At 43.7% G+C, this 12,079-nt stretch overlaps 1 protein-coding gene across 1 annotated transcript in view; it reads right to left on the reverse strand.

The window, feature by feature from the left end:
* ATP8B3 (ATPase phospholipid transporting 8B3) overlaps nt 1–12,079 on the reverse strand; it is a 335,474-nt gene that overhangs the window by 31,768 nt on the left and 291,627 nt on the right. The window contains exon 26 of the mRNA XM_068234593.1: nt 9,277–9,415. Within this exon, the coding sequence (XP_068090694.1) occupies nt 9,277–9,415 (139 nt within the window). The remainder of the gene's footprint in view (nt 1–9,276; nt 9,416–12,079) is intronic.

Consider the following 12,079-nt stretch of genomic DNA (forward strand, 5'->3'; position numbering starts at 1 on the left):
TCTCGCCACCCTCTATTTTTACATTTATGTGTTTTACGATTAAAGTGTATCAAGACTTTTTTATGTACTATACTAGGCTGGTGCAATAGAACTATTGATTGCATCTTTGTATTTCCTCAGTACCTTTTTTTGGCAGTTTGCAAACCTCCCTATGTCACCACTTATTTTCTCCAGCTCCACAACTCCGTACCTGGCTCCACCTGCCAGTGGGCCACTACCAGGGCCAGTTCTAGACTTTTTGCCACCTGAGGCAAACTTGTGAGGATTCCACCCCCCAATAGGTAGTCTGGAGGGGGTAGCAGCCAGGAAGGGGGAGCAGCGGGCACAGCGGTGGGGAGAGAGGTCAGGTCCCTCTCCCTCACCTGAGGCTACCCCGTCCATGCTCCCCCTCCAGCTATTAGCGCTAAATGTACAGCCGGCAGCGGGAAGCAATTACTCACTTTCTTCCTTGCATTTACCCGCTCGCCGCGTCACTTCCTGCAATGCGGCCCCCAGGAATTGACACAGCGAGCGGTGGAACGCATGGAAGTAAGTGAGTAATTGCTTCCGTGCTTGCTGCCGCCTGTACTTTTAGCACTAATAGCTTGAGGGTGAGCACGGACAGGGGAGCCCCGGGTGAGGGGGCTGTGCCTGCTGCTCCCCTTTCCTGACTGCTACCCCCTCCAGCTCGGCAAGCCCCCTGCCCATGACCAGGCAGGCGCCGCCCCCCTAACTTCTGCCTCCTGAGGAACTCGCCTCACCCCACCCCATGGGTGGCCCAGGGCTGGCCACTACCAGTTAAGGGAAGGGGGTGACAGAAGGACACATGGGGTGCCCCATGTACTGCAGTGCCCTGGGGCAATTGCCATTTTGCCCCATCTGTCCCTAGGTTTATACAAAGGATAAGAATCAGAATAAGAATCACAATTTTTTTCGCTAAGCACGAGATTTGTACCTGAAATTGATTTTGGCACAAAAGGGTTGGTGGTGGTACAGCAGCAGAAAGGTGCATTGGCATACAGTAGATATACAGTATATATATAAAGTGCATACAGATACATACAGTAGATTCAGTGCATATACAGCCATAGAATATAAGGCATAGATAGAGGGATAAGTAAAGGATGGACCCTGGAGAAGGACCAGCGATGTTATCCGCTGCCATCTATGGCACTCAAAACGCTTCTGCAGCGATAATTGAAATCGGATGCCGCGTGGTCCGACCTGGGGAAGAGGAAGGAAGGAGAGGAAAGAAAGATAATGAGAGGGAGAAGGTGAAAAAGAATGAAAAGTGAGCCCTCTTTGGATTATGGAGTGACCTGTCCGGTTAGTGTCCTGATGGTTGGTTTTGCCCCGTAGATCCGGGTGGTGCAGACTGGTCGGTGGGCCAGGCGGGGCTCAGGGAGACCAGCACGAATGTTGCCTCCTGGCAGCGGAAAGAATCCTGACACCCTTGCTGATCATGGAGGGGCTGGAGCAGTAACATGGCTGCAGCGGAGCACAGCCGCCTGCCCCTGTGGTCCTACTACCGACAGCAGATTGGCTGGGGCTAGGGCAGCAGGCAGATGATGGATGGAGCGTGGGACTGAGGGTGCAGTGGAGTAGCAAGGTTGGCCGAGCACTCCAGCGGTAAATGAAGCAGTGCTGTGACTGGCCTCGCTGAGCTGTCGGGGATCCTGTGTGGCCTCCTGCATGTAGCTGAAGAGCTCACTTTGCTGCAATGCTAGAGAGATGAGTCGGCTGTGCAGACTCGCAGGAAGGATAGTGTAGCTTATGGGTGGCCACACTGGATGGCAGCAGAGGATGGAGCATGCTCAGAGGCGGACATAGGCCTGTGCAGGCCGTGCAGCCGCACAGGGGCCCCATGCCCTTTAGGGCCCATGCTGGTGCACAAATTAGGGCATGATTATTCTGTAGGCTCCTCTCTGTGTATTTCTCGCTTAAACCTTTATAGGAACAGTAATATTTGCTTGTGGCCCAGTCATACACAAGTATGTAATGTGTGCTACAATAACATACTGCCTACAGAATGTAGCTTAGATTCATGTACTTTTATTTTCTCAACATTATTTGGATCCAACCGTAAGCTGATATGATTATGGCCAATCACATGGGGCCCCTTCATTTATTCTGCACAAGTGCGCACTGTTGGCTTTGTCCGCCACTGAGAGTGCCTGCTCTGTGTCCGGATCCATGGCAATGGTTGGCGGCCTGAATATCTGGAGGACAGGGGGCCTCTCTGCAGGGAGCCATCTTGGATGATGAGCTGTGGTCACATGGTGGGTTCCGGTGGTCTGGCAGTAACGGCGGTAGATCAGCAGATTCCATCCTGCTCCCCAGTGCTGGGCGTAATGGAAAAAACTACGCTTACGGATCATTACGCGTAATTTTACGCTATTACGCATTACGGAATTACGCTTACGGCGTACACATTCATTTACGGTACATGTCTGTAATTACGCATAGCCCTTACGCAATTACGCGTAAGAATACCGTAATTCAGGTTGTTACTTTATTGGCTTACGCGTAAATTCCTACTAGCAATTAATGCGGTCATGCTGCCAAGCGGAAAAGTTGACGCATGGATCAATGTTAGGTAGCCGCCGACTTTAAGGGTTAATAGCAAAGCCCCCTTAAGTGCTAAGAGCCTCAAATTTGGAGAATATATTAAGGAGATCAGAAGGAATAAGAGGAAATTTTTTTTTTCCAAAAAGACCTTATAGTTTTTGAGAAAATCGATGTTAAAGTTTCAAAGGAAAAATATATACATTTAAAAACCCGCCGACTTTAACGGTTAATAGCAAAGCCTGCTTAAAATGTAGGAACACCAAATTCACAGGTTATATTAAGGGGATCAGTGGGAATAAGAAGAAAAACATTTTTTTCAAAAAGACCTTATAGTTTTTGAGAAAATCGATTTTTAAGTTTCAAGGGCAAAAATGTCTTTTAAATGCGGAAAATGTCAGTTTTATTTGCACAGGTAACAATAGTGTTTTATTTTCATAGTTTCCCCCAAGTGGGAAGAGTTTTACTTACTTCGTTCTGAGTGTGGGAAATATTAAAAAAAACCGACGTGGGGTCCCCCCTCCCAGACCTCTTTAACCCCTTGTCCCCCATGCAGACTGGGATAGCCAGAATGCGGAGCACCGGCCGCGTGGGGCTCCGCACCCTGACTATACCAGCCCGCATGGTCCATGGATTGGGGGGTCTCGGAAGGGGAGGGGCAGCCAAGCTTTCCCCTCTCCCTCCGAGCCCTTGTCCAATCCAAGGACAAGGGGCTCTTCTCCACCTCCGATGGGCGGTGGAGGTGGAGGCCACGATTTCCTGGGAGGGGGGGGTTCATGGTGGCATCTGGGAGTCCCCTTTAAAAAGGGGTCCCCCAGATGCCCACCCCCCCTCCCAGGAGAAATGAGTATAGAGGTACTTGTACCCCTTACCCATTTCCTTTAAGAGTTAAAAGTAAATAAACACACAAACACATAGAAAAAGTATTTTAATTGAACAAAAAACATAACCACGAAAAAAGTCCTTTAATATCCTTAATTAACCATTAATACTTACCTGTCCCTTTAAAAGCCAGTTCCCACGCAATATCCTCGGAAATATACTAATCAGTTACAATGTAACAAAGTTGTTACAAATTTTGTTACTTTGTAACTCCACCGCACCCGACGTCACTCGCCGCTCACCCGCCGGCCGCCGCATACACACTAAGTCCCCGCCGGCTCCCGCCGTCCACTCCGCCCACACCTGTCACCCATATACATGCTGGCACCCATGGGTGCCAGCATGTATATAGGTGACATGTGGGAGAGGCGGGGAGGGCAGTGAGAGCCGGCGGGACTTAGCGTCCTTCACCCGACAGAGCTCTGAGCTATATAGCTCAGAGCTCTCTAAGCATCTTTGTATTTGGGCTCCAAGGAGCCCCATTGGTCCTTAGCAGACCAATGGGGTTCCTTAAAATCAGAAGGAACCCCATTGGTCTGCTAAGGACCAATGGGGCTCCTTGGAGCCCAAATACAAAGATGCTTTAGAGAGCTCTGAGCTATATAGCTCAGAGCTCTGTCGGGTGAAGGACGCTAAGTCCCGCCGGCTCTCACTGCCCTCCCCGCCTCTCCCACATGTCACCTATATACATGCTGGCACCCATGGGTGCCAGCATGTATATGGGTGACAGGTGTGGGCGGAGTGGACGGCGGGAGCCGGCGGGGACGTAGCGTGTATGCGGCGGCCGGCGGGTGAGCGGCGAGTGACGTCGGGTGCGGTGGAGTTACAAAGTAACAAAGTTGTTACATTGTAACAACTTTGTTACATTGTAACTGATTAGTATATTTCCGAGGATATTGCGTGGGAACTGGCTTTTAAAGGGACAGGTAAGTATTAATGGTTAATTAAGAATATTAAAGGACTTTTTTCGTGGTTATGTTTTTTGTTCAATTAAAATACTTTTTCTATGTGTTTGTGTGTTTATTTACTTTTAACTCTTAAAGGAAATGGGTAAGGGGTACAAGTACCTCTATACTCATTTCTCCTGGGAGGGGGGGTGGGCATCTGGGGGACCCCTTTTTAAAGGGGACTCCCAGATGCCACCATGAACCCCCCCCCCCCAGGAAATCGCGGCCTCCACCTCCACCGCCCATCAGAGGTGGAGAAGAGCCCCTTGTCCTTGGATTGGACAAGGGCTCGGAGGGGGAGGGGAAAGCTTGGCTGCCCCTCCCCTTCCGAGACCCCCCAATCCATGGACCCTGCGGGCTGGTATAGTCAGGGTGCGGAGCCCCACGCGGCCGGTGCTCCGCATTCTGGCTATCCCAGTCTGCATGGGGGACAAGGGGTTAAAGAGGTCTGGGAGGGGGGACCCCACGTTGTTTTTTTTTAATATTTCCCACACTCAGAACGAAGTAAGTAAAACTCTTCCCACTTGGGGGAATCTATGAAAATAAAACACTATTGTTACCTGTGCAAAAAAATATGACATTTTCCGCATTTAAAAGACATTTTTGCCCTTGAAACTTAAAAATCGATTTTCTCAAAAACTATAAGGTTTTTTTTGAAAAAAAAAATTTCCTCTTATTCCCACTGATCCCCTTAATATACCCTGTGAATTTGGTATTCCTAAATTTTAAGCAGGCTTTGCTATTAACCGTTAAAGTCGGTGGGTTTTTAAGTGTATATTTTTTCCTTTGAAACTTTAACATCGATTTTCTCAAAAACTATAAGGTCTTTTTGAAAAAAAAAAATTTCCTCTTATTCTTTCTGATCTCCTTAATATATTCTCCAAATTTGAGGCTCTTAGCACTTAAGGGGGCTTTGCTATTAACCCTTAAAGTCGGCGGCTTTTTTATATTATACGGGAGCGTAATATTACGCGATTACGGCAGACTGTGTAATTTCAATGGGAGTTTACTGTCTTACGCGTAATTTGTTACGCGTAATAACGTAACCTATGGTCTACGCGTAATTAATTACGCATAATACCGTACCTTACACGTAACGCTTACGGTGCATTTGTAGTGAATTACGATGCGGAATTACGCTAATGCGTAATTTCGGCCCAGCACTGCTGCTCCCTCATGTCTGCAGCAGCGCTTCCTGGGTCCTGCATGTGGGCCCTGAACAGCTGATTTCCTCGACGAATTGTAGACCGTGACCTGATGGCTGGTGCAGAGCGATACCAGCATGCCAGTGTCCTCCACAGAGTGAGAAATTACTTTAAAAAAGGAAAAAAGGCCGGAGCCCTGTGGCCGCGACGTCCGAGTCCGGCGCCATCTTGGATTAATAAGGGGACATGATCTGTGCGTTGAGGAAAACAGTGTTTGTCATCTATTTAGAAAGGGGTTCTTTTCACTAAGAGTGGTTAAAATCGTGCATATCTTACCTCAGGAAGTAGTAACCTCAGTAACTACTTACTACAATCAGTTACAAACCTTCCTTAGGGGTTTATGTGAAAATATTTTTATGTAGGTGGTGCTCAGGTCACATTAAGGCTCATTGGCTTAAGCCTGTAAAGGTTTTTTGACTTCCCCTAATTGGCCCAAGCTTGTAAAACTTTTCAACTTCCCCTGAGACAACTGGGGTATGTGTGGGTTCAAAACAGTGATTTTTTCTTTCTCCCCGATTGAACTTAAGGGACAGATGTAGTGGCTGGATAGTGTAATGGTTAAGGGCTCTGCCTCTGACACAGGAGACCTGGGTTTGAATCTCGTCTATTTCTGTTCAGTAAGCCAGCACCTATTCAGTAAGGTGTCCTTGGGCTAGACTCCCTAACACTGCTACTGCATAATGAGCATGCCCTAGTGGTTGCAGCTCAAGCACTTTGGATAAAAGCGCAATATAAATATTATTTTTTGTCTTTTTTCATTCAAACTAACTATGTAACTATGTTAACAGGATTCCCATCTGGCTTTAACCATTTTCACCTTTTGGACGTGCCAAAAGGCCGCTGTGTGCATACGTGCGAACGTGCACGTTCCGGTGCGCTCCCGTGCCACACCCCCCCCCCGGTAGCCCAGAGATCAATGAATGGGAACGTTGTTCTCATTCATTGATCTAAGTTCCCGGTAGAAAAACCGACGGCTTCTTTTTATAGTCCGCGGTTGTTCTGAAAAAAAAAAATCACGTCCTCCTTGTAGTTCCTGTGAGCGAGCATGCTTGCTCACAGGATAGAAAAATAAAAATCTCACTGTGGCCATCTTGTCGGCAAATAGTAAAACAACATGCACATACATTTTTATTACAAAAAGACACAATAAATTACATTTAAAATTAACTGTTTACCTCCCACACCCAAAAAATATCCAAATAACATTTTTAACAAAAAAAAATAAAAAAATATTACAATTTAAAAAATAAATAAATAAATAGTTACCTAAGGGTCTGAACTTTTTTTTAATATGTATGTGAAGAGGGTATACAACTGATATTTTTTAAATTATAAGCTTGTAAATAGTGATGGATGCAAAACTAAAAAAATGCACCTTTATTTCCAAATAAAATATTGGCGCCATACATTGTGATAGGGACATAATTTAAATGGTTTAATAACCGGGACAAATGGGCAAATAAAATGTGTGGATTTGAATTATAGTAGCATTGATTATTTTAAAGCTATAATGGCTGAAAACTGAGAAATAATGAATTTTTTCCATTTTTTTCTTAATATTCCTGTTAAAGTGCATTTAGAAAAAAATAATTCTTAGCAAAATGTACCACCCAAAGAAAGCCTAATTGGTGGCAGAAAAAAACAAGATATAGATCAATTCATTGTGATAAGTAGTGATAAAGTTATTGGCTAATGAATGGGAGGTGAAAATTGCTCGGATGCATAAGGTGAAAAATGACTGAAGGCTGAAGTGGTTAAACAAGCATGGTAGATGCAGTGTATAAGCTGATATTAGCTGCAAGCAAATGTTTTCTAAGTCTGTAGTTGTTCCAGCTGCACTCAATCTAGTAGGATGCTGTGAAAAGCTAATTTTTTATTTGTCAGAAAGACCAACCAGAAAGGGAAAAACATTGAATAGCATTAGTCACAACTAAGGATTTAATTTTGTTACACTTCACAAAGTCAGGGTTACAAGAAAAGGTCAAAAAGCATGGGAGAAAATCTGTATTCCATCTTAAGTGGTCCTGGAATTGAAGAAATTGTGGATTCTTTACAAATGTGTCAGCCATACTATCTCAGAAAAAAACCCACATATATAGGTAGATAAATACTTGCTCTACTTACATAACATATGTATTGCACTGTCCGTGTTTTGATTTTAGTGATTTTTCTACAGTAAAAGAAGAGAAACTCTTTCTTCGCATTTCCCATTTTAAGTGTGGCTATTTTGAAGCCAATCCTGGTGTCATTTCCTCCCTTACTCTCCTCTGCCTGATTTACCCACCCTTCACTATGGAAAGTGCATTGTCTCAGCATGAGAAATTCTGGCCAATCAAAGAGGAACAGAGGTGTGGGAGGGGAAAACAGGAGGGAAAGAGGCTTTAGCCAAACAGGCTGCATTGGTTAAGTCTGAGGGGAAGTAGAGAAGCAAAAAAGGACAACCCAGCATGCCCTGCAACTTCCTTTTTGTCTATCAAATTTCGTGTTTACCAAATAAGAGTCAGGTAAACTGGCGAATGATAATTTATCAACAAGTAAAGTAATAGTGATTTTAACTTTTGGATTGCCTGGTTAGCATGCTTATTACTTGTTTACCAGATAAAAATAAATAATTGATTTTTGATTTTATGCCCAACAGTTACACTTTAACACAGACTTAACTAGCGGTGTTTCAGTGAACTTTATGTTCAGCATTTCTTTTATCTGATGAATTTTAAGCCAGGGAGCTATAGACTACCTTTGATTCAATGTTGACCCAATCCTTCATCTTACTGGACAATGCCAATCCTATATAATAATCCCCCTGTGTTTCTGCGTCCCTGTGTGTGTGTGTGTGTGTGTCCGTGCTTTGCGCTACTGCGCATGTGCCGCATGGACAGTCTTGACACAGGGAGCAGGACGGGGCAAGGGGGCCAGACGGGCGTGTGCGGGCGCACGTGCATGCACGCTGACTGTGCGGAGGTGGTGGCGGTCACAGGGGAGGGAGGGAGGAGAGGGCCTCCTTCCGACACAGACCTAGAGCCCATTTTTAAACGGGCATAGGTCTACTAGTCTGCTATAAGAGGTGCCTGGCTCTTCTACTGATCACATATGCTATTGCTCCGTTGTTATTGCCTGATGAAGCGGGATCAAACCTGCGAAACGCGTTGCATATTTGGAGTTCATAAATAAAATATATTGACTGTCTTTACTACGTCGTTGTGTGTCTACTTGGAGGAGGTAAGTCCACCACTACCGCCTCTATTTACCAAGAATTTGGTTTTTAAGCTCATTTAGCTTCCTTTTAACCTTTTGGCGCCTCTGTTCTCTTGCATAATATTGAGTCCACCCTGGGTGGAGGGTTGAACCCCCTTTTTCTCATCTACAGAGAGCGACTTCTTATTCCTGAGTGGGGTCAGGAAAATCTCCCCACCTGCCTTTACCTGCATTTACAGTGGTTGCCTAATGGTAACCCTGGTTTGTGAGTATTAATATTTACTCTATTTAATAACCATTTACCAGTACATATTACACTACTGGGGCTCTTGGTGTTCCTTGTTTTTAGTCTGCTATAAGATTCAATGCATCTGCATTTTTACTTCTCAAAAAGGTGTGAATTTTCCTATACAACATTTCCATAACACAAACTATGAAACAATCAGTGTGCAACCCAGCCACTTTTTGTAATGTGTGCAACATGGTGCGTACTTTCACCTTACCTGGAAACTGGAAGAAAGTTGGCATAACTCTGAAGAGTTGTTGAGATTGTGTAACAAGAGTTAAGATGAAATAAGAAATTGGACTAGTGATTATTGCAACTCCTGACAAGACAGTCCAGTATGAGATCTCAAAGGTGATCTGTTAAATAAAATGTTGGTTATTGAGATTGAATTTAATTGGTTTTTGTTTATCTAACCAGTGAAAACACAAGTTTGTACATGGGCACGTAATCAATACATCACACAATGCAAGCACACACGAAGGAGAACACCTCTTGCAGTCCTGCAATAATTTCTGTGAACTTCGTGTGGTTCTGCGTAATTTCGCCAAAACAGTTTAGTGAGTTGTAATGAAGTTACTTGCAGCAACTTAAGCAGTTCATAGCAAAGCTGCCATACATGCTATAAACACCAAATTTGTTAGGTATGTTAGGAGAATTGAGGGGGGGGGGGGGTGCAGGAATTAAAAAATCCATTTTAACCACTTCATGTCTTAGACTGAAGGATTCAAATGTGCGCTTACACGCATGCGTCTGGAAAAATGTTTTGTTTTTGTCTTTTGAAAAATGTTTTTTTTAAATGTAATCAGATGACAGATAGGGTAGCTACCCGTCAGTATTGAAAATTTACATTTATCCCCAGAAACAGCAGAGTATTTCCTATCGGGGGTTGGCAAGATGCAATGCTTTTGACAGGTATCACTGTACAGCTGCAATTGTGTTTTGTATGTACGTGTTCTCATGCATGAACAGATGGACAAATGCAGGCAGAACTGGACAAATGAAAACCTTTGCTCTATGACAACAGAGCGTATATATACGTCCAGTGTAATTGTGGAGATTGCACCACCAGTTTGTTACTAAATGTGGCACATGTGGTATCATTTTAACTGTGATGAGTTGTAGAATACATTTCGGTGTGTCTTAAAGCTTGGATCCATATCACAAACAAAAAATAGGTAGGGACAAACTCAATCAATACATAAAAAGTTATTTTCAAAATTATGATTAAACTTGGGAAAGTTGTAGGAAAACTACAAGAGACATGTGGTAACATTTTAACCATGATAGGTAGTAGAATAAAGTTTAGAATGTTTTAGGGTTGAGGCCCAAGTCTTGTATATTATTTTTAGTCACAAACTGAATCAAAAGCGGTTAAATGTTTGCATATTCTGTACCAAAATAAAAGACTTGTAAAATGAAAACAAAGTTACGGAATATAAAAGAAAAAAACATTTATTGTTACCTTGGGAACTTGGCTTTTTAATTGTGCCATAAGGGTATATTACTATTATTTTTGAAAATAAGGTATTGGAATCATCGATAGTGTACAATGAGAAAGCAAAAAATAAAAAAAAAATGAAAAAAATACACCTTTATTTAATTTGTGAGTTTAACGTATAGTTGTTTATTGTAAAGCTATACTGGATGTAAATGGAGAAATAGTGTGTTTTTTCTATTTTTTACCTTATTTTCCCTTTAAAATGCATAGAAAATAAGGTAATTACTAAAATAAATTATCATACCCTAAAAGCCTAATTTGTCCTGAAAAAAACAATACATAGATCATTTAGGTGTGATAAGTAGTAATAAAGTTTTTGGTGAATGAATGGGAGCAGCGCTAATATGTGAAAATTGTTCTTGCCTGAAGTGGTTAAATGCCCAGTTCTGATTATGAAAATGCCCAGTTCTGTCTGCTCTGACTGCATTCCTGTTGCCAGTTGTTGTCCCCTAGTTGTCTGACCTTGCATGCTGTATTAAATTCATTGCAAACCCTGCCTGAACCCATTCACTGATTGTACATCACCTGGCATGGCTTTAGTCTGTACTTGACTACTGATAGCTTTCTCCTATCTACTGTTGTCACATTGAAATCATTTGTCTTCTGGTAGGGCAAACGTGAAAAGTGCGACCTGGCAAAATAGTCAGATGGCCACAAGAGTTTCAACCAATCATTCCTTGTTGGGTGCTCAGGTTTCAACTTAGATTCAACACCGAAGGCTTGGCAAAATCACCTGACAGCAATGCACAGCCAAGATGCAGGCTTCTAAAAACAGTTTTGCCCTAAAAGAACGTTGCTGACAAGTTGGCGAGCTAAAATCTTCTGTTCAGGATATCCAAAGAGGAAACTTTCAACTTCAGAGGCAAATTGAGTCTGCTTCTTTCAACGTCAGTTACTATTATTTTGGTTTCCTTAGGAGCAGTTTCTTTTCCAGCAGAGATCTCAGAATTGTGTTACCTGATCAGGGGCATAACTAGACATCACTGGGCCCCCCTGCGAAACTTTGGATGGGCCCCCCCCCCCCGCGAAATTTGGATGGGGCCCCCCAGCCCCCTCGCTTTCTGCACAGGAAAACTGAGAACCAATGCGTTTTCCCCATGCAGATAAAAACACTTAGACTTAAAGGGGAACTGAAGAGAGAGGTATATGGAGGCTGCCATATTTATTTCCTTTTAAGCAATACCAGTTGCCTGGCAGCCCTACTGATCCTCTGCCTCTAATACTATTAGCCATAACCCCTGCAGCAGATCAGGTGTTTCAGACTTCAAAGTCAGATCTGTCAAGACTAGCTGCATGCTTGTTTCTGGTGTTATTCAGATACTACTGCAGAGAAATAGACCAGTAGGGCTGCCAGGCAACTGGTATTGCTTAAAAGGAAATAAACATGGCAGTCTCCATATACCTCTCTCTTCAGTTCCCCTTTGAAGGAAACGTCAGGCAATCTATGCTACCCCTAGATCTACTTATCCAGGGCTTCCTCCAGCCCCTTGCAGCCGACAAGTCCCTCCCTGCTCCCAGTACA

This window comes from Hyperolius riggenbachi, chromosome 1, assembly GCF_040937935.1.
Source record: "Hyperolius riggenbachi isolate aHypRig1 chromosome 1, aHypRig1.pri, whole genome shotgun sequence".
In the NCBI taxonomy this organism is placed as follows: domain Eukaryota; kingdom Metazoa; phylum Chordata; class Amphibia; order Anura; family Hyperoliidae; genus Hyperolius; species Hyperolius riggenbachi.